At 34.9% G+C, this 21,784-nt stretch overlaps 1 protein-coding gene and 1 long non-coding RNA gene across 5 annotated transcripts in view; one reads left to right on the plus strand and one right to left on the minus strand.

The window, feature by feature from the left end:
- The window catches only part of LOC111092378, a 77,085-nt gene that overhangs the window by 48,871 nt on the left and 6,430 nt on the right, over positions 1-21,784 (plus strand). The gene's annotated exons all lie outside the window — the stretch shown is intronic.
- The window catches only part of PPP2R2A (protein phosphatase 2 regulatory subunit Balpha), a 145,688-nt gene that overhangs the window by 8,409 nt on the left and 115,495 nt on the right, over positions 1-21,784 (minus strand). For all 4 annotated transcript variants that reach the window (XM_038573766.1, XM_038573767.1, XM_038573769.1 and 1 more), the window contains 4 exons: positions 6,806-6,971; positions 2,166-2,278; positions 1,292-1,469; positions 28-192 (listed from right to left, as the gene is read on the minus strand). In XM_038573766.1, coding sequence (XP_038429694.1) covers positions 28-192; positions 1,292-1,469; positions 2,166-2,278; positions 6,806-6,971 — 622 coding nt within the window. The remainder of the gene's footprint in view (positions 1-27; positions 193-1,291; positions 1,470-2,165; positions 2,279-6,805; positions 6,972-21,784) is intronic.

The following is a 21,784-nucleotide window of genomic DNA, read 5'->3' on the forward strand; positions in this document are numbered from 1 at the left end:
CTTGAAAAAAAGACACAGTATACTTACGTTTAGAATGCCTATCACAGAGGGCAGAGGCCCGCATGTCACATAACCGAATAGTTCCTTTACTGCTGCTGTATACAAACGTGTTGCAGCTGTTTGGATGGAATTCTGCTGCCGTAATCACCTCAGTTAGCTCTTCCATATTGGCAGGCTTGATATCCACAATATCTGAATAGCATTTTATTAAGGAATTTCCACTTAAGAAAAAGGGCAATATAATTCTACATTTCTCAAACCTAAAATTCATTCATAAACTTAAACACAAATATTCATTCTGAATTGGATTCTACTCCTTATAGGAGTATAAATCCCAGAGGAATCAGAACTTCTAATGCTTGGGGAAAAAAAAAACCTCAGAAGAAATCATGTTAAAATAAGAGGGGCCTAAAAAAAAAAAATAATTAAAAGAGGGGCCCTTTTTTCTGAGTATGATACAAATCTCAGAAGCCATAAGGAAAAGACTGGTAAGTTTATTTTCCTAAATATTAATAGGACTTAGTGTACATTCCAAATAAAACAAAAGTAAAAAACTTTAAGGGGGCAAAAAGGGGAACCTATCTGCACCACAAAGGAGTGGATTCATTTAATAACAAAAAAGGTGCTTTAAAAGAATTACCCCCCACCAAAAAAAAAGAATATATATAAACCCAATTAAAAAAACTAGAAAAGAACAAAAAAATATATAAATGGTTAGTAAATAGGACTTTCCACTAACTAGACTGGTAATGCTACACAGAAACAAGCTCTTTTAGATACTGTGGATAGAGTATAAATTACAGTAAACTATTGATTTTTCAAATGATGTCTACTTAAAAATACATAAAACAGTAACACTAGCAATAATAACTGCAAACACTTCATAACAGATATGAATTTCTTTGGTAACTCTACTAAGAATATTTTTGTAATTACATTTTTAATGAATAGTACTCCATAAATTTGTTTTATAAAAAACTCAACCATTAAAAAAATGCCTATTTTTATAGGTATAACAGTATTTAATATACACGGTATCATAGCAAAGTACTTAGTATGAAGTACTAAACTTAGTCTAATAGTACTTAAAATACTAAGAATCCTATTAATACATTATGCTCTTTATCAAAGAACTTCCCTCACTGTCTAGTCACTTAAACACAAAGAAAAAGGGGCATAAAGTAAGAAGCTACTATAAAGAGAATAAATAAAAGGAGAGATGAAAATAAATGTAGTATGGGCACAACATGCCTTCTTTACCAAACACCAAAAAAAGAAACCAAATGGATACTAAAACTCCTGTCTGTGATCTCCAGATGCCAAAGATTAATCCGTAAATCGTCTGCAGATAAATATGTTTCATAATCACTATTAATAGAAATTGAGTTGATGTGATATGTATGAGCATTGGCAAATATTCTTCGTGGACTGGCCTCAACCATTAGGTCCATGGGCCTAAAGACTGGCACCTGTCAATAAGACACAGGAAAAAAATGGTCATTACAAAATGCTCACTATTTACAACAGCACATTTAAAGTTCAGTTCTTTATCCTAGTTTTTGAGGTAACAATGTACTATATTACACAGATTTAGTTTTATAAAGCAACTGATGCTGATCCTTAAAATGTTAAAATGAGGGAGAAAAATTAGTAATTTGGTCAATTTATTGATTTCTTTTATTGATAGGAATACTATTAGGATTTACTGTGCTTTCTATTTCTAGTTCAAATCTTTGGAGATTTGCAAAGCTAAATGTTCTGGTTTGAAGTGGCTAAGAAGGAAATTAGCTCAAAGCATCTAATTCCTGGTAATTCTTAGCTGCAACTACAGTATCTGGTCCATTTCTACTTTTCTGATCTCAAAGAAAATTAATCTTGAAACTTAAAGTTGTAATAGCTGACATTCAAACCATGAGGACAAAAGTGTGTGGCATAGTCTGTATTGGGTCCTGGGTCAGCCCCTGGCACAGTGGGACCTCTCTGCGAGACACAGTTGTTTAAAACAGAGGAGTTTTTAATGTCCTATCTGGTTATAAAGTTGTTGGGGGACGGGGGTGCAGATTATAGTTAATCCTATCCAAGTTCTGCTCAGGATCTAGAATATATAATATAGATACTGAAACCTAAGCATCAGAATTACCATTATTTTTTTCTTAAGTACTTACTCGTAGTGTAGTGACTGTAGTAGGATCTCTATACCTTCCATCTTCCTCTTTCAAGTTATACCCTTCTGGTCTTTTGTCCCTTTCACTGATTTTCCATAATTTTATTGTTTTATCTGGAGAGAAAAATGAAAAAAGTCCTCAAAAAAACCCCAGCAATACTAATAGAAGAAAAACATTTAAGGCACATTTAAACATGCTATTTCATTTTTTACCTAAAAGGATTTCAAGAATAAAATCTCTTACATGACTTAATAAAAAACAAATTTCCTATTACCCAGTGAATAAAAAACACATATACATAGAAATACAGTATAGACATCACAAATTTTATGTTAATGACAGTCAAAGTACTATTTGATATTAAAATCAAGTCACAGTCAGGCTCTTGTCCTTTAAAAATAATTAAAGCTAGAGGGGAGAAAAGTTGTGTGTGTGTATATAAGCACCTATATATCTGTACATACACATACATATATATACTTAATATTTTAGTTTTAAAAGAAAATAAATGGCAGACTTATTAAGATAGCCTATAATTTAGAATAAAAATGAGAGAGGAGTATCTATCTCCCTTGGTCCCATACTTCCTAGCAGATCCTACCAAAGACTCAACAAATTCCTTTACAGACTGGATGCCTCTGTTTAAATCCTTCCCTGTTGTATTAAGGATTCAAGTCAAGTTGGCATCAGAGTCTGAAAAAAAAAAAAAGACCAATTAAAGCTATGTCCTGAAGTGTCTGGGTGGCTTAGTTGGTTAAGCTCCTGCCTTCAGCTCAGGTTATGATCCTGAGGCCCTGGGTTCAATCCCTGCATCAAGCTCCCTACTTCTCCCTCTGCTAGCCACTCTCCCCACCCCTGTTTATGCTTTCTGGCTCTCTATCAAATAAATAAAATCTTTAAAATAATTAATAAAATAAAGCTATGTCCCCAAATTTTTAAGACAAAATTTGTGGGTATCAAGAATATATAAAATAGTATTTTTATAATGAACATTTATTTTGGACCAAGTTTAGACTTACAATAAAGTTGCAAAGATAGCAGTGTTTCCATTATACCTTTCATCTAATTTCCTCTAATGTCAACATCTTACGCCACCACAGGTATGATTGTTAAAACCAAGAAATTAACATTGTATGTTACTACTAACTGAACTCCAGACTTTACTCAGAATCCACCAGGTTTTCTACTTAACATCCCTTTCTATGCCAGGATCCAAACAACAGTGTATTAAGTTGTCAAGTTTCCCTAGTCTCTCTCATTTTAACAATTTCTCAGACTTTTCTTATTTTTCGTCATCCTGACAGTTCTGAGAAGCAGCAGTAAAGTACTAAAGAATGTCCCTCTACTGGGTATATCTGCGGTTTTCTCATGATCAGACTGGGATCACTGGGTTTTTAGGAAGAATACCAGAGGTGAAAAGAAGGTATACATGGTATCAACATTACTTTTCCACTGGTGATGATAATTCTGTTCACTTGGTTAAGGCAGTATCTGCCAGATTTCTCCATTGCACAGTTACTAATTTCCCCCTTCTCATACTCTATTCTTTGGAAATGAATCTCTAAGTCCAGTCCACACTTAAAGAAGAACCAAGTTACAGTCCCTATAAGGAGAAGCATCCATCCAAATATTATTTGAAATTCTCCTGTAAGAAGCATCTCCCCTCCCTGCTTATTTATTCAACTAATTGTTTATTTAAATCATTACAAAAAAAATCATTACAGACTCATGCATGTTTATTTAATGCTTTGTGTTATAATCCTAAAATTGCATTCATTATCATTCTTAATGGTCCTTTCATGAGCAATTTGGTACAATTTTTAAAAATAGCGTATAGAGATACTTTATAAAATTTTATCATATAGAGAGGTAGCAGGGACTCCTGTAGCCCTGCCACCTCTCTCCGCCTGGTGGTGAAGAGCATGCTAGCTACCTCTGCGAATAACCTTTACAAAGAGGAGTATAAGCAGAAAAGAACTGCTAACTTTACTAACTTGTAATCTAATATTTCATCTAAACCCTAGTGATCTTGGTTAGAATTATCATGAAGTTAAGTTGTGTTTTCTATGTACTATGTTTATTTTATAGATATACATATAAAATATAAGTTAGGTAAAGATCTATATATTTTAGGATATTTTACTTGTCCCCAAATGTTATTAATAAGTCAAGCCTAAACTCATTATTTTGGGAGTATCTAAAAATAAGGATGAAAAGCTTCCCTTCACCCAACCCCCATAACTGCCTTGTGCCCTGTACAAATTCATCATCCTTACCAAAGGTCCAGATAAATCACCATGCACTTATCAAAATTTTCAAATAAGATGTAATTAGTTTGTGGTTTCTAATAGTGTTTTAGGAAGAAAATTAATTTTTTTTAAATCACGAAGAACTGAATAAACAGATTTTTAAAAATATGCTACACTTTAAAAAAATTTTATGTGATAAAATTTGTCACTTAAGAGGTTTAAAAAACTTAATAGCATAAACACAGGATAGAAAAGTACTATACAATTTCAGTGCAATGCTTGGAAACAAGGCATGTCAGAAATAAAATATTTTAATAATTAGGACAAATTTTTAAAAAGTCAAAATTAAGCTCTATAGTAGTGATTTAATTAACTGTAGTTTTTGGCCAACTAGAAGTATGTGACAATAATCAAACTCCATAGAACTACATGCAAAATTATGTAAATATATGTATTTTTCTGTAAGAGTATTATTGGATTCCTTAAAGAAATCTGTCATTTCCAAAAGGTTAAGAGTGCTCTATGGTGTTTCCCTACATTGTCAATACTAATGAGTAAAGAGTATTCCAGAAGTCCAAAAGTCCCAGTGTTTCTCTCACCATAAAGAGAGAGTAGGACAGGGAAAACCATCTACCAAGTTTCCTTGTGGGAATGAATGTAGCTTTGTTATTAAAAAACTTATTAACAGCTGTTAAAACACAAGGTATTTACTGGTAAACTCTGTATTACTCATATATTCAAGATCCACGGTCAATAGGTTAGAGGTGGACATTTTGCAATGTGGAAGAATTGTGGAAAACTCTGAGAAAGCAAAAGGAGATGAAAGAGAATAAAGTTACGTGAAGATAAATTAAATGAACCAAAATTGTAAGGAGGCCACTGTGAAGTTCTGTGAATAAAAATGACCTGGGAAACACTGGACGGTTGATGATGACCATGGGAAATCCATATAAGACCAAAGTGAGATTATTTTTAGTCAATCAAAGGTGGGGGATGTTTCATGCTATTTTCCACCACCTCCCTTTAGGAGTTCATCTTTTATGAGCCAAAAGGACTGTTACATGTAGGGGAAGAGGAATTGTTATTCTCAATCTTACAGAGGCAAACATACCAGATAATATAAAGTTATGACTTAGATTTAAGAGATACTGACATTCTCCCATTATTTTCTTTCTTTGTAAACAATAAAGCTCTCCAGATATAGCTTAAGTTCTATTCCTTCCATCCTTTTCCCATCCCACCACATCCAGACACAACAGTCTGTAAAATTCCCACTTGTATCATTCTTGTACAGTGGGTTCTGTTTTTTATCACAAAAAAATAATGTAGCCCCAAATAATTGTATTTTATTTAGTGCTCATTAACAGTAACAACAAAAGACAGAAACCTACAATGCACTGTGTAGTGCCCTTTAAAATAATTTGTATTATTAATCAATGACTTAAAAATTCACATGGTATATCTATTTGGGAGACACTGTTGATTGTCTATAGAAAATACTACACAGGATAGGATCACATACCTAAGACCCAACGACTAGAATTCCCAGGGCCTCTCCCTCTACTGAGCGTTTGTAGAATTTACTGTCTAGAAAGGCTCATCTGGTTACACACATGCAAGTATGAACAGAGAAGTGAGGGGTAATTAAGATTTAATCCATAAATGAATCGAAATGGGATTTGTTCCCAAACAATACTGAGGAGGGAAAGCAGAAGTACCTGAACAAACAACTGGCTTCGAACTGAGAAGTGCTAAAGCTGGATGATGGGTACATAGGACTTTCTTATTCTAGTTCAGCCTTTATTTTAAACATTTCCCATTATTAAAAAGAAAAATACTTTATCCTGTAAGAAGTGAACTGCCAAAATTACTAAGAACAAATATCCCAATACGTGAATTATGTATGTCCCAACACATCTGCTTGGGGCATTTATCATCATCATCATCATCATCATCATCATCATCATCATCATATATATCACATTTACTACCCATAACAATACTATTACATTATTACCATCATCAGTTTGCTGATGAGGAAAATTTGACTTGTGTTATAATGTGCCAAAGGCAACTAAACCAAGATGTGGCACAAATGGTACCTGATCTAAAATCCAGTGGTAAAGTCCTCTTTTTTCACTACAGAGTGTGTATATACCAAGTGAATATGGACACCTGAGATCTTTTTCATAGAATTTAAAAACTAAAAGAAAAAAGGGAAGACAAAGAAGAATTTACACATCATGTATAGGGAAGACGTCTATTTCCAAGTGTCTATTTGTAGAACTCTCTGAACATCTATTCCTCTTTGTAAAAGTTAAGTATTGTACAGGATATATGTACACACACATATATAAAAGGCATATAAAAGGAAAAAAATTTAACACTTACCATTGGTAGACAATAAAAACTGAGCAGCATTTTTCTGGGGTAACCACCTAATTTTGTTGATCTTTTCTTCTATTTCTAAACTTTTCAAGTAGTCAAACTCTGGTTCATGGCTCTGAAAGGTGCTGTAAACATTATATTCTCCTCTGCTATGAGACTGGATTTTGTTCTAAAATGGAAACAAAAATATTTGGACCATTGTTGAGAAATATTTCAAAACATAAACATGCAATCAATTCCAACAGACCTTGCAAATTCTGGTTAATTAATTACCTGCATCTTAAATACAACTATAGTGGTTTTTTTTTTTTTAAATATTTAAGGCCTTTAGGAATAAATAAAACAGCTCCTCACAAAAAATGGAAAAGCTTAATAAAAAGCCTGAGCCCAATTCAATAGGAAAATGACATTAAAATATTGATCAATCTGATTACTAATTTATCATTATATAATAAATAGTAGAGGACTACTAGTAAAAAAAAAAATCTAAGCACCCTTAATGAGGGCGCTCACCTTTTTAAAAAGGGAAAATTAAAATAAAAAATTAAAAGGGAAGAATAAATAAAAGCTTGTTAGAAAACAGCTGGCTGCGGCACACTTTCTCTGTCCACTGTAGGGTCAACCATAAATCAGTTATTTATTGGATGTATTGTCTTCCTCCTCTTCCTTTCCCATGCCTGTCTCTAGGTCATGTCACTGCTGAAAAACTCTTATTTAAGAACTCCATCAATGTAATAGTATCATCTGACCCCAGCTTCTCCCAAGACCACAGTTACAGAGCTCTGTGACTCATTAAGTTCACATAAAGCATTACCCAGCAAACCTCACCCCACAAACCCATCGACAATTTCTTCCTCTCCTTAAGTTAGCCTTATGAGCCTAGCACACACTGATGATTTATTTCAGTTAGTATCTGGGTAAGTGAATACAGTTTAAACTATTAGCTAAAGCAACTACTTGTCAACTTCTTCAGTTAACACTAGTATCTTCACAAAAGTGAGAATTATAACCATGAGAGAATTTCACCTTTTAACCTATTATCACATGATTAAAAATCTTTCCGTCAAAAACATTAAAAGTCTAGTTCAAAGAAGAACCTATGGAAAAATAGTTTAAAGGAAAGATATTACTGATAGCCAACTATTCAAAAGTAAAAGTGAATTTATCAAATGAAATGTTTAAGATGACTTGATTAAAAGAATGGCTCATTATTGTTCTACATATAAAAGAAAACCTTAGTGAATCATCACCTTAAAAGCTTGTTTTGGGTTGTTTTTGTACAGCAGCTTGGTTATCTGGTTTGGTCATTCATGGTTCCAGTTATATTTGAACCCTCTGATAGCAGTATCAATTATTATTGAGTTTGCCAATATTAAGAATGCAAGGCATACCAAAAAACATAATCCCCACTGGGGATTAAAACCCTAGTCTCGGGATCCCTGGGTGGCGCAGGGGTTTGGCGCCTGCCTTTGGCCCAGGGCTCGATCCTGGAGACCCGGGATCGAATCCCACGTCGGGCTCCCGGTGCATGGAGCCTGCTTCTCCCTCTGCCTGTGTCTCTGCCCCTCTCTCTGTGTGTATGACTATCATAAATAAATAAAAATTAAAAAAAAAAACCCCTAGTCTCATTACCACAGTTTCTTTTTTTTTTTAAGATTTTATTTATTTATTTATTCATTTATTTATTCATGTCTTCATGAGAGACACATAGAGAGAGGTAGAGGGAGAAGCAGGGCTCAATGTGGGACTCGATCTCAGGACCCTGGGGATCATGACCTGAGCCAAAGGCAGATGCTCAACCACTGAGCCACTCAGGTGCCCCTCTTTACCACAGTTTTATGCCAAATCACATAACCTAATCTATTAAATATGTATACGCTACTATTGCTTTATAAGAAATTCAATAAATCTTTTACCGAAAATTACTGTTTCTAAAGGTCTGTTGTGCTACTCTCAAAAAAAACCCTTAACAGCAATTCAATTTTTAATATGAATGCTGTTTTTTGAGCTTAAGAAACTACAGCACTGTGTACATCAAGTCCTACAAATATAGAGAGATTTATTTTTATTTTTTTTTAATTTTTATTTATTTATGATAGTCACAGAGAGAGAGAGAGGCGCAGAGACACTGGCAGAGGGAGAAGCAGACTCCATGCACCAGGAGCCCGACGTGGGATTCGATCCCGGGTCTCCAGGATCGCGCCCTGGGCCAAAGGCAGGCGCCAAACCGCTGCGCCACCCAGGGATCCCTATAGAGAGATTTAAAACCTACTTCTACCTTTAAGTAACTTGTGTAAGGTTTTACTAAAACCTTAGTTTAATAAAAAAAAAAGTAGGTCCACTTGATTCAGGTAAGCGATATAGAGAACGAAAGGCAAACACATACAGTTCTTTATGCAAAAACTGGGTTTATATGGGTCACAACATAAAAGATGGTAAGAAAAACACAAACATAGGAACACACCCTCTAAAACAAATGAACAAAACAACCCCATCACCCTAAAGACTCAATAATTACCACATGGTCTAAACATCTATTAAAGAATGCAAAAACAGAATCATAGAGGCGATTAGAGATTAGCAGTCTTAATGGATTTCAAGAAGCATGTTTCTTTTCAACAGAGGAAAAGAATACACTACACAAGAATGTTATGCCTACAAGTTAGAGATGCCAGGCTGGACTTGTATATTAATATCCATACTCCTTAAACTCTACTAAAATTACAGTGAAAGAATTTTTAAAAAACAAATCAACAAGAACAAAGAACAGCAGCAGATATGACAGCAGTAGTAACAAAGAGAAGAAACCATAAAAAAGATGCATGAATGGAGACTGACTTCATGGACTGCAGAGAGCTGGACTCGTAGCCAAAAGTGGGTTGAGATTTTGCCTAAAACTCAGGGAGAGATGTTTCTATTATTATAATGATCATGACAGCGAGCAAGTATGAACTAAGTACAGTGAGCAAAATATGAAAAGGAAATGCAATTCCCTGTCAACACTGTGTCAAAGAAGAATGCACTTAAAAATGCTTTTTTGTTTCAAAATTTCCCTACAATCATGGAGAATTGACACATTCTAGAAAGGCTGCATATTTGTGTTTTACTTGCAAGGCTGTTTACAACTCCCTTTTCTGTAGCCTGTTTTCACTAACAGAGGACCTACTTTCTTAACCAATCTATTTATATAAATAAATATATATACATTTAAACATAAATACAAAAGTTTAAAAGAGCTTTATCTTCAAAACATGTAATAGTGTCTGGCGTATAACAGGGATTCAATAAAGATTTTCTAAATGACCAGAAAGAGTAAAAGGTGGTGCTGGTACAGTAAAGGAGGTTGGAATTAACCTGGCAATTAAGAGTATAGTGCAGACATGAGGAGAAATGGGTTAGAGGTACATATAGCAAGACAAAAAGATCTTGAAAACGTAGCCCTTAGTTTAAAAACAAACAAACAAAAAAAAAAAACAGGAAACAAAATGAGATGTGAGATATAGTATTCATGTGCACTGAAGACACAGTACATAAAAATGCAAATTAAACATCTCAAAAAATAAAATTAATAAATATATAAAGGATACTATACATGACCAAGTTTTAAAGCAGAGTAATAAAACACTGTGGTACTCACACAGTACTTACAAATAAACCAATGGAACAGAACAAAGGGCCCAGAAATAGCCCTGAATTATGACAAAGGAGCACTGCTGAGACAGGACAGTTTTATCATTAAATGGCTTTGGTCAATTTGCTATTCATATGTAAAAAAAAGTGAACCTTGACCTCTACTACCTACCTCAAAGCACTTCTATAAATTGATTCCACGTGAATCAGAAATACAAACATGAATGTTCAATAATCAGGTTCTAGGACAACACTGGCCAAGACAGCTTTCTGTAATGGTTTTAAGAGTCTGTTATCTGTGCTGCCCAATATGGTAGCCACTAACTACATGTCATTACTGAGCACCTGAAATGTGACTACAGTGACTGAAGAAATGAACTTTAAATTTATTTAATCAAAATTTAAATGGATGCATGGAGCAAATGACTACCATACCAGACACGCACACATCTAAAAGAATCTAACACATATGTATATATGTATGTATGTCATCTGGGACCTTGGGATAGAGAAGTATTTCTGATGCAAGGCGCAAAAAAAAAAAAAAAAAAGGAATAAGCTCAAGGAAATCATTGATAAACTGTACTGTACTCTTATATTAAACACTGGCAAAGTTATTGAACAGTCAGAATTTTCATATATTGTCCACGAAAATAAAATTGACAGAACTTCTTTTTACTCTTATACCAAATGACATGACTTTATGCATGATTGTGTGCATCAAAAAATATAATCAAGAATGTTCACAGCTGCATTATTCTTTTTTTTTTTTTAAAGATTTTTATTTATTTATTTGACAGAGAACACAAGCAGAGGGAGAGAGAGAAGCAGGCTCCCCACTTAACAGAGAGCCTGACTTGAGGGCTCAATCCCAGGACCCTGGGATGATGACTTGAGCTGAAAGCAGATGCTTCCCGGACTGAGCCATCCAGGCACCCTGCATTAATAGCCACAAATGAAAACAACCAAAATGTGTCCATCTACAACATAATGGATAAACTGTGGTAGGTAATACAAAAGAACATGAGCAAATTATATCTGCAAATGCAATATTGAGCAAAAAGACGAGACATGACACTTAATGATTCTATTTATAAAAAGTTCTAAAACTAGGGGCACCTGGGGTGGCTCAGTGGTTGAGTGTCTGCCTTCGGCTCAGGTTCCTGGGATCAAGTCCCACATCAAGCTCACCAAGAGGAGCCTGCTTCTCCCTCTGCCTATGTTTCTGCCTCTGTCTCTCATGAATACATAAAATCTTAAAAAAAAAAAAAAAAAAAGAGGTTCTAAAACTGTTAAGATCAAACTAGGTGTTAGAAGACAGGCTTACAAACAGGCTTATAAGGGGAGGAAGGACAAATTAGTGACTTAGAAGGGGAACGAGAAGGGTTATGTGGAAGGGTGGGTAGTTCTATTTCTATTTTTTATTTCAAGATTTATTATTTATTTGAGAGAGAAAGCATGAGTGAGAGCGAGGGCCATGTGCAAGCGGGTGGAAGGGCAGAGGGAGAGAGAAAATCTCAAGCAGACTCCCCACTGAGTATGGAACCCTATGCAGGGCTTCTCATGACCCATGAAATCATGATCTTAGCTGAAATCACAAGATAGACGCTTACCTGACACTGAGCCACCCAGACTGCCCATCTATTTCTTGACTTTACATATCTGCTATGTGATAATCTACTAATGTTTTGTATGCTTTTTTGAGTTTATTCCAATCAAGTGTAAAAAACATATACATAGGGATCCCTGGGTGGCGCAGCGGTTTGGCGCCTGCCTTTGGCCCAGGGCGCGATCCTGGACCCGGGATTGAATCCCACGTCGGGCTCCCGGTGTATGGAGCCTGCTTCTCCCTCTGCCTATGTCTCTGCCCCTCTCTCTCTCTCTCTGTGACTTAAAAAAAAAAAAAAAAAAATATATATATACATATATATATATATATATATATAGCACATAAAAGGTTCAGCCACTTTGAAAAGAGTATGGAGGGTCCTTGAAACAGAACTACCCTGTGATCTAGTTATGCTACTTCTGGATATATATTCAAAAGAATTGAAAACAAGATCTCAAAAGAGATTATTCAAAATAGCCATGTTGTGGAAGCAAACTAAATGTCCACTGACGGATAAATGAATAAAGAAATGTGACATACAAACACACACCAATATTATTCAGCCATAAAAAGGAACTCATGCAGGAACCATAAGGAGTTAATGTTAAGTCAAACAATCCAGTCAGAAAAAGACAAATACTTTATGATCCCACTTATGAGGTATCTTAAAGTATCCAACTTCACAGAAAAACCAAGAATGGTGGTTCCAGAGGCTGGTAGGAAGTTGTTTGGTGGTTACAGAGTTTCAGTTCTGCAGGATGCGGGTGTGTGTGTGGGGGGGGAGGGTGGCGGGGGGGGGGGTCCCTAGGAATATGTTGTACAATACTGAGTATATGGTTGGCAATATTGTATTATATACTTGGAGATTGTTGAGAAATTCCAAGTTACATGATATTTTGCTACAGTTAAATAACTGCACAAAAACAAAATACTTATTACAGAACACATTCAAATTATTATCCATGTTAGGGAGAGGTGAAGGGAGCATGTTATGTGTACATTTGCTCCTTCCTGCACAGCTATGCATACAGGTTTGTTTACTGAAAGAGAGGATCCTATTATGATATGTCATGAACTCAATTGCCCCCTCAGCTTCAAACAAACTAAAACAAAATATAAAATAATAGTAAAATTCAGTGGTGTTAGAACCAACCATTTGACAAGGGGACTGGAACTTCATTTCTTATATATAAAAGTAAATTCCAAAGGGAACAATTAAATGCTTAAAAATAAGTAATAGCAGCAAAAGAAAAATACAATGATGAATTTCTATTATTTTGAAGTGAAAGAGAACTTTTTTGTATAAAAACAAAAACAGGGGATCCCTGGGTGGCTCAGCGGTCGAGTGCCTGCTCCTGGAGTCCCGGGATCAAGTCCCACCTCGGGCTCCCTGCATGGACCCTGCTCCTCCCTCTGCCTGTGTCTCCGCTTCTCTCTCTCTCTGTGTCTCTCATGAATAAATAAAATCTTTAAAATAAATAAATAAGTAAGAAAGTAAATAAATAAATACATACATACAAAAACAAAGAACAGAGAAAGGCTTGTATCTGCTAAGAAAATATTTAAAGGTCAAAAAATATATATAATGGCAAGAAAATTTTATCTTCAAGATAGCAAGTTACTATCTTAAAAGGTCCTTAAAAATCACTAGGAAAGGGATGCCTGGGTGGCTCAGCGCTTTAGTGCCTGCCTTTGGCCCAGGGTGTAATCCTGGAGACGCGGGATCGAGTCCCACACTGGGCTTCCCGCATGGAGCCTGCTTCTCCCCCTGCCTGTGTCTCCGCCTGCCTCTCTGTGTCTCTCATGAATAAATAAATAAAATCTTTAAAAAAAAGAAGAAAGGAACATCTAAAATACCCATATTAAAAAAAAATCACTAGGAAAAATACTAATACTTTACTCTGAAAGATGACAAAGGTCAAAAGCTGGCAATTTATATAAAAAATGATCAGTAAATATACATGTAACTGCTCATTATCATTAGTAATCAAAACTAAGGAATACTGTTTTGTCCTTAAACTAATGAATAAAAATGTTCTAATGTTCCTCGAAATAGGCACAAAGTCATATACTACTGGCAGAAGTATAAATTTATACAGCTTTTCTGGAGGCAAATTTGTTAATACATATTGAAAGTCTTAAAAAATACAGATACCCAACAATTCCACTTCAAAGTATAACCTAATAGAAAACAATGTATGCAAAGATGTATCAAATTAATGCATAAAAGCCTCAATGTCCATCAAATGAAGTAAATTGTGAAATACCAGAGTCGATTACATCCAATGGCAGATCAATGTTTCTCAATCATATTAACTTATGCACAATGCTTTCTGCTACCCGTCTTCCGCAGTTCCCACAATCTACGTATTTATTAAACTTCTGTCACCTAAGTTATAAAACCAGATTGGAGTGTTCTTCCAGCTACATATGCACTCCTTTCCATTCAATGGTTGCAATGAAGAGACCATTCACTTCCCTGAGAATGAGACTAACCTGAGTAAACATCAACAGATATAAAAGCTGAAAGTTATAGAATGATTGACATGTTCAACATGATTCTAATTCTGCAAAATAAAAACAAAAACCCCAGAACACACACAGACACAGATTGGTCTTAACTCATGAGATGGGATGATTTTGTATGTTTATCTTTTCTTTGTGAAAATGATAGTTTTCATATTTTCCATGATAAACATATTAAGAGAATCATGAGGAATTAAAAACAATCTCTGAAAAGAATGTCACTTGATAGTCTATTAACAGCTAATTCTTTTTTTTTTTTTCATTTTTATTTATTTATGATAGTCACACAGAGAGAGAGAGAGAGGCAGAGACATAGGCAGAGGGAGAAGCAGGCTCCATGCACCGGGAGCCCGACGTGGGATTCGATCCCGGGTCTCCAGGATCGCGCCCTGGGCCAAAGGCAGGCGCTAAACCACTGCGCCACCCAGGGATCCCTATTAACAGCTAATTCTAAATATAAATTACTGCACTAATTCTCTTTTTAAATAAAACTCTGAAAATGTAGGATTTCCTGTGCTTCTTGAAAACAGAAGTTTTAAATAAAACTAAATGTATTTTTACTTTGATCTCCTATAAATGAGAATAGGTTTTTAAGCTTCCAAACAGAACACTGCTAAAACTTAGTTACTGCTTACTAATGCTCCTTTAAAATCATATTTGTAACAGGTAATCATTTGTTTTCTATTTCAAGGTACTTTAAAGAGTTTTATTAGAGTCTTGTGAAAAGGGCCATTCAGGGGCAATGAGAGAAATGGCACACACAAAAAAAATCAATTCATATCTGATAACAAACCACTATTGATGCAAACAGTGAAACTTTCTATAATAAAGCAAAATACAACGCAATCAATGGTATAAATAGAAAACAAAAAGAAATTTCAAGTGTTTTCTCAACTGATCACAATGACGGTGATGGAATACTTCAAGATTTTGTGGGAAGTTATTAAGTTACACTCAATAGTAAGTTGTGCCCCTTCACTGAATGCCTACTGTATCAACTATACCAAGAAACATCCATTTTAGACAACTTGGGACTCTTTAAGGAGTTGATTTCTCTGATACAAGACTCAGCAGATGGACCCCATTTGGCATTAGGTTAAAAAATAATAATTCTACTAATTTTATCTATTTTTACCTCACAGATTCATTAAATAATCCTCAGACCTCAATTTCCTCATGTTTTAAATAGAATTTATTGTCTCTACCTTTGGTGTGACAGAGCAGTTTTGAGAATTAAATGAGAAAATGAGTAATGTTCAAGTATCAGTTTTTCTTCCAGATAGGGACCGAGTCTCATCAATCCATATTATGCCTTTTAGAGACAAGATGATACAGCTAAACATACCATGTCATGGAATTCAAGGAATCTAAAGTCAGTTTCTCAAATAGGGAAACCTGCAACACACTTTATTCTGACCAAGTTATTTATTTTGAAAAGAACATAAAAAGGTATTTTTTTAAAAAGATTTTATTTATCTATTCATGACAGACACAGAGAGAGAGAGAGAGAGGCAGAGACACAGGCAGAGGGAGAAGCAAGGCTCCATGCAGGAGGCCTGATGTGGGACTCGATCCAAGGACTCCAGGATCACATCCTGGGCTGAAGGCAGGTGCTAAACCGCTGAGCCACCCAGGGATCCCCATAAAGCGGTATTTGAGAAAGAAACCAACATCAATAAATTTCAAAACCTGTATGTCTGTATGTAAGTGTGTGTGTGTGTGTGTGTGTCTGTATTGCTTCTCGGCCTTTTGTACAACTCAATTACAATATGGGAAAAATGAGAAAGATAAGTACTTCAACATCTTTAGGTTTTAAAAAAGTAAAATATAGTAAAGATTAGATACAACTCTATAAAAAATATTCTGTCTGATAAAAATGCATTTAAAACAATCATTGTGAAAAGATTTGCAATAAATATGTTAGAATAATCTGCCTGCCAATTTGGGAGTGGGTGGGAGAAGTAAAGGAGGGTAAGATTTCTAAATCATATTAATTAGGGTAATACATCTCAAACAGATAATGAAATGGAAACAAATGAAATATGAGTAATGTCTAAATAATACAGGCAGGAAACCAACAACGTAAACAAAATTTAAAGGCAGCCAATCTACAAAACTGAAAAACACAGCCTCATGAAAAAACATATTCTGACAACATGTGACCTATACAAATCAATTTAACAAATACACCATCAGAAAAAACAGGGCATAAAGAAGGTAATTTTAATAATTGCAAATATGAAGAGGTTAGGTAAAACTAAAACCCAGCGAACAACACCTTTTCAACCAATTTGTTATCTTATTTCTTATCTATATGTAGACATTTTTGAAGTATAAATTGGTAAAATTTACTCAAAGAGATTTGGCCAATATAAGACTTAAAAATGTTCATGACCTTATATCCTGTTACTTAACTTCTAGAAAGTTCTAAAGAAGTAATAAGTACTTCAAAGATTTCACTACAAGAGTGTTTTTATAGCGTCTTTATGACAGAAAATGTAAAATGAACAGAAAGCAAGAAATAAACACTCTGGGTTTTATCTACCAAGAGACTACATGAAATGAACTTCAGTACATGTCTGTAATGGAATATCATATAATACTTAAAGATGATGATTTACAGTATATAAAAGGTCGTTATATACAGTATGTATATACAGTATGTGAGGGGGAAAAATACCATCCTAAAAATATTATAACCTCATTTTAGAAAGACAAAACTTTAATGCACACCATTAAGTGTTTGTCTTTTTTTGGTGGAGATAAATGTACTTTCTTTGCCCCTTTAAATTGTCTACAACGAACATGGCAACTCTTTAATTAGAGGGAAAAAATTACTTACAAGAAAAATACAATGAAGTAGTATTGTATATGTGAAGTTGAGAAGATGGCAAAGGGAAGCAAAAGTAAATTCTAAAATTACTGGGTATTATTAGTTTCATAGATTTGCATCTACTTTTTGTTGCTGGAATTGGGGGTACAATATAAGAAATATGGTTAAGTCAAATTTCTGGGCAACAAGTAAAGTAAAAAAATAATATTACTTTAACATGTCAAAACCCAGTGAACAATACCTTTTCAACCACCAATTTGTTATCTTATTTTTTATCTATATGTAGACATTTTTGAAGTATAAATTGGTAAAATTTACTCAAAGAGATTTGGCCAATATAAGACTTAAAAATGTTCATAACCTTATATCCAGTTACTTAAGATCTAATCTAGTGTTGAGAAAAATAACATTTAAAGGAATCCTACTTTGTCTAAGAGTTGTTTAGTGGCATTCATACTGATATGATCAGTAATCAACAAAGATACTTTAAATGATAATCAACTTCTGAAAAATATATTCTAAATAAACTTGAACCTCAAAAGTTAGTAGGTAGTTGATAAGTGTGTGACAGCTGGTTGGATAGAAATGTGTACAACAGACATCTTAAAAAGAGAGGTGACCACATGAATTCACGAACAAATAGAAATGAGGACTAGATCTCCAGGTACTTAAGCTCTCAATTTAAAACTCTTTCCAACTTTTCTCTCCTTAAACCTACCATAGGAGACAACATCATTCATTAATGGCTACTATTAAAAAGTCAAAATCAAGTAGTTTCTTCATTACTATAAAGTGACGGAAATTATTTTCCTGCGTGATTTACAGCACTTAGACTCATTACTTAGAGAAGTCTGATTTTTTTCATTTGTTAAAAAATATTCAGCGTGTGGGTATTCATTCCAATTTATACAGAATTAGCTTTTACCCACTTCACTAGTTGTGGGATCTTAGAAAAGTTACTTCTCTGATCTCAATTCATTTATAAATTGGTAATAAATTGAGATACAATAGCAAGTGTGCATACATCTTCACTGTTTTGCTGTGAAGATTAACTGTACGACTTTGGATGAGTAAACCTATTGTCTGGGCCCCTACTCTCTATATTGGTAAAAGGAGACCGCATTGCCAGGGGTTGTTAATTTGAGGTCCACATACTACCTATTGACACACAGAACCCAGAGATTTTGTGAACTTGGATGTAGTGGAGGTTTTTCTGACTAATGTCTGGCTGAAATTCAGTATTTCTTTCAATTATGGATAGAGGCAATAAACCACCATATTAGCATTATCTGTGACTTTGTCACTATAGAAATGACATGCTTTAAAATCACACCCAGCTGCTGTCCACAAAAAAAAATATTACTCAATAAGTGTTTAACATTGAAAAATATTTTTCAATAAAGGTGCCTTCTAATTTTATGTACCAACTAGGCTGCTGAAGAAATCCATGACACCAAAGGTTGAGAACTCTTGAAAAACCCTATAAATTTTAGCACTTAGGGGCAGCCCTGGTGGCTCAGCGGTTTAGTGCTACCTTCAGCCCAGGGTGTGATCCTGGAGACCCAGGATCAAGTCCCGCATCAGACTCCCTCCACGGAGCCTGCTTCTTCCTCTCCCTGTGTCTGTGCCTCTCTCTCTCTCCGTATCTCTCATGAATAAATAAATAAAATCTTAAAAAAATTAGCACTTAATTTCTATGAATGACCATATACATATAAAGTTCAATACAGGGAAAACAAATTCATCACAGTTAGCTTTGGTAGAGCATAGTACTAACAGAAAGGACAGAGAAAGCTTCTGAAGTACCAGTAGTATATCCAATTTCTTGATCTGGGGAAGAGTTACACAAGTCTGTATGTTTGGTGAAAACTGACAGAACTATACACTTGTGATTCTGTGCATTTTTCTGTATGTATCATTTGATCTATCTTGGGAAACCTTTATTTTGTTTTAAAGATTTTATTTATTCATAAGAGACACAGAGAGAGGGAGAGACATAGGCAAAGGGAGAAGCAGGCTCTCCATGGGGAGCCTGATGTGGGACTTGATCCCAGGACCCCAGGACCACAACCTGAGCCAAAGGCAGGCGCTAAACCACCGAGCTACCCAGGTGTCCCTCTTGGGAAAACTTTAAATGTATTTTTAGGTAACACAAACATGAAGCTGTATTTTGGAGCTTTTATCATTATTCTGGTACTGCAAGGCAGACAATTTCAATTTTACATTTTCTTCTACCAGGTGAAGTCCTCAAAGGACTTTAAAAAAAGGGGGGGGACGCCTGGGTGGCTCAGCAGTTGACCATCTGCCTTTGGCTCAGGGCATGATCCTGGAGCTTCCTGCATGGAGCCTGCTTCTCCCTCTGCCTGTGTCTCTGCCTCTTTCTTTCATGAATAAATAAATAAAATCTTAAAAAAAAAAAAAAAGAAAAAAGTGAAAGTGGAATCTCAGGCCTCCAGATATTCTAATTTAGTGGTTCTAAGATAGAGTCTAGGAATCTGCATTTGAAATACATGTTCCCATGTGGTTCTAACATTTTACAATCTGAAAAACACAAACTTAGATCAAAGAGTGAGTGAAAAAGGAAGACCGGGAAAGCCTGGTAGCTTAGAAAAGAAATCTCATTTTACAGATACGCTGATTTGGAAGATACCACAGTGGTATTTTCTTGAACTTCTCATGTATTCTTTCCCTAATATTTCGGACAGACAAGTATCCAACTCCTGTGCACACATTTCCATATACAAAAGAAACTAATTGTTTCTTCTCACACGAATCTCTAAATAGCAGAACTCTTAATATCATCCCTTCTGGCTACTACACAGTCTTGGTTCCTTTGACCATTCCCCGCTGACATTTCTAAATTTGCTATTCTGATTGGTGCACCAGTAAATACCATGTGAAGTGAATGCTGCCACATCACCCTACAACAATGAGTGGGTTCTATTTCTTCACTTAAACATCAAACTAAATCAACTCCTTTGTATAGATGGTAGAAATTCTGTTAACATCTTGTTGCTTTTGAGCCCCATTCTAGTCTTTCTAAATAAGTTTAAAAGAAAATACAATCATATTAAAGCCCCACTTATCTTTCGTGATAACCGTGATTTCTGGTTTCTTCTCTATCTTGTTAAGGGATTTTAGGAATACCACATAAGAACAAAGAGAGAGAGAGAGAACGAGAAAAAGAAAAATCCTAGAAAGTTACCAGCACACCTAGAAAACAGAAAACAAAGGCCATGTAATAATCTAGGAAGAAATGAAAAAAGGACCAATCTTCCTTCTCACTTTCTCCTTAATTATCCCTTTGAAAAAAAAAACATCATCCCCCACACATTTTAACTTACCATGTACATCAGAAAGCCTCAGAGAAAACTGAAGGTCTGAGCAAACCAAGGTCAATAGGAAAACAACTGCTGATGAACTAATTTGAGCACCCATAAAACAAAGATCCCTCAAAAAAAATACAGAACACCAACCACACCTATTCTAACAGTTCTTTGGAATCTCCCAAGAAAACCTGTATTAATATTTTCATTATCAAAAAGAATAGATCCTATCATTTACTTTGTTGTCTATGAAAATAAATCAGTAAGATTGTTCACTTATTTTAGGACATGCTATAAAAACTAGATTGGATATCAAAGCAGGACAGGTGGGATACCTCATGGAAATCATCTGATCCTTGTGCCTCAATTTCCCTACATGATCTGCTTCTATCAAGAGATTCTATCCAATAGAAAACTGTAAGAACATATTAGTCATAAAAATATTTTTAAACGACAGCAAAAAATGTTATAGGATCAACAGACTGAAATATATTAGAACTGAATGAGGACCCTCTCTCTAAATGACTACTCAGTTTCTTTGACAGGGGAACAAAGGGACAAGCAGCAAGAGGTACTCAACAGGATGACAAGAAGGGGATGTGCCACATTCAAAGAGTAACACAGTGAGACAGAAAGAGGAGTTAAAGGTGTCATCAGTTCAAAGTGCTAGTTAAGTGAAGTTTAGCAAGGAACCCAGCCAATGGATGAGAAGATAAAGCTACAATAATGCAAACGTCACTGTGTTTTGCAAACACAGCTAGCGTCATTATCAGAGACTAAGAAATGTTCCATGGATAAGCACCAGTGTGCCCTGAAATGTATGCATAATAGCTGTGATTGTTAGAAGGTGGACTGAAATTTAGAGATTGAAATTCTAATTCCAGAGTTCTGCTATTAAACTAAGGAATGTAACTTTCTGATATAAACCTTTCCTGTCATTATCTAAAAATTAGGAAAAGACCATCTTTTAAGTTCTCTTCCACTTTTCAAACTATAAGTTTTACAGATATAATAGGTGTGGATTCATAAAACTAATCTAAATATATTAGGTACTAATA

Source organism: Canis lupus, chromosome 25, assembly GCF_011100685.1.
Source record: "Canis lupus familiaris isolate Mischka breed German Shepherd chromosome 25, alternate assembly UU_Cfam_GSD_1.0, whole genome shotgun sequence".
NCBI classification, from domain to species: Eukaryota; Metazoa; Chordata; class Mammalia; order Carnivora; family Canidae; genus Canis; species Canis lupus.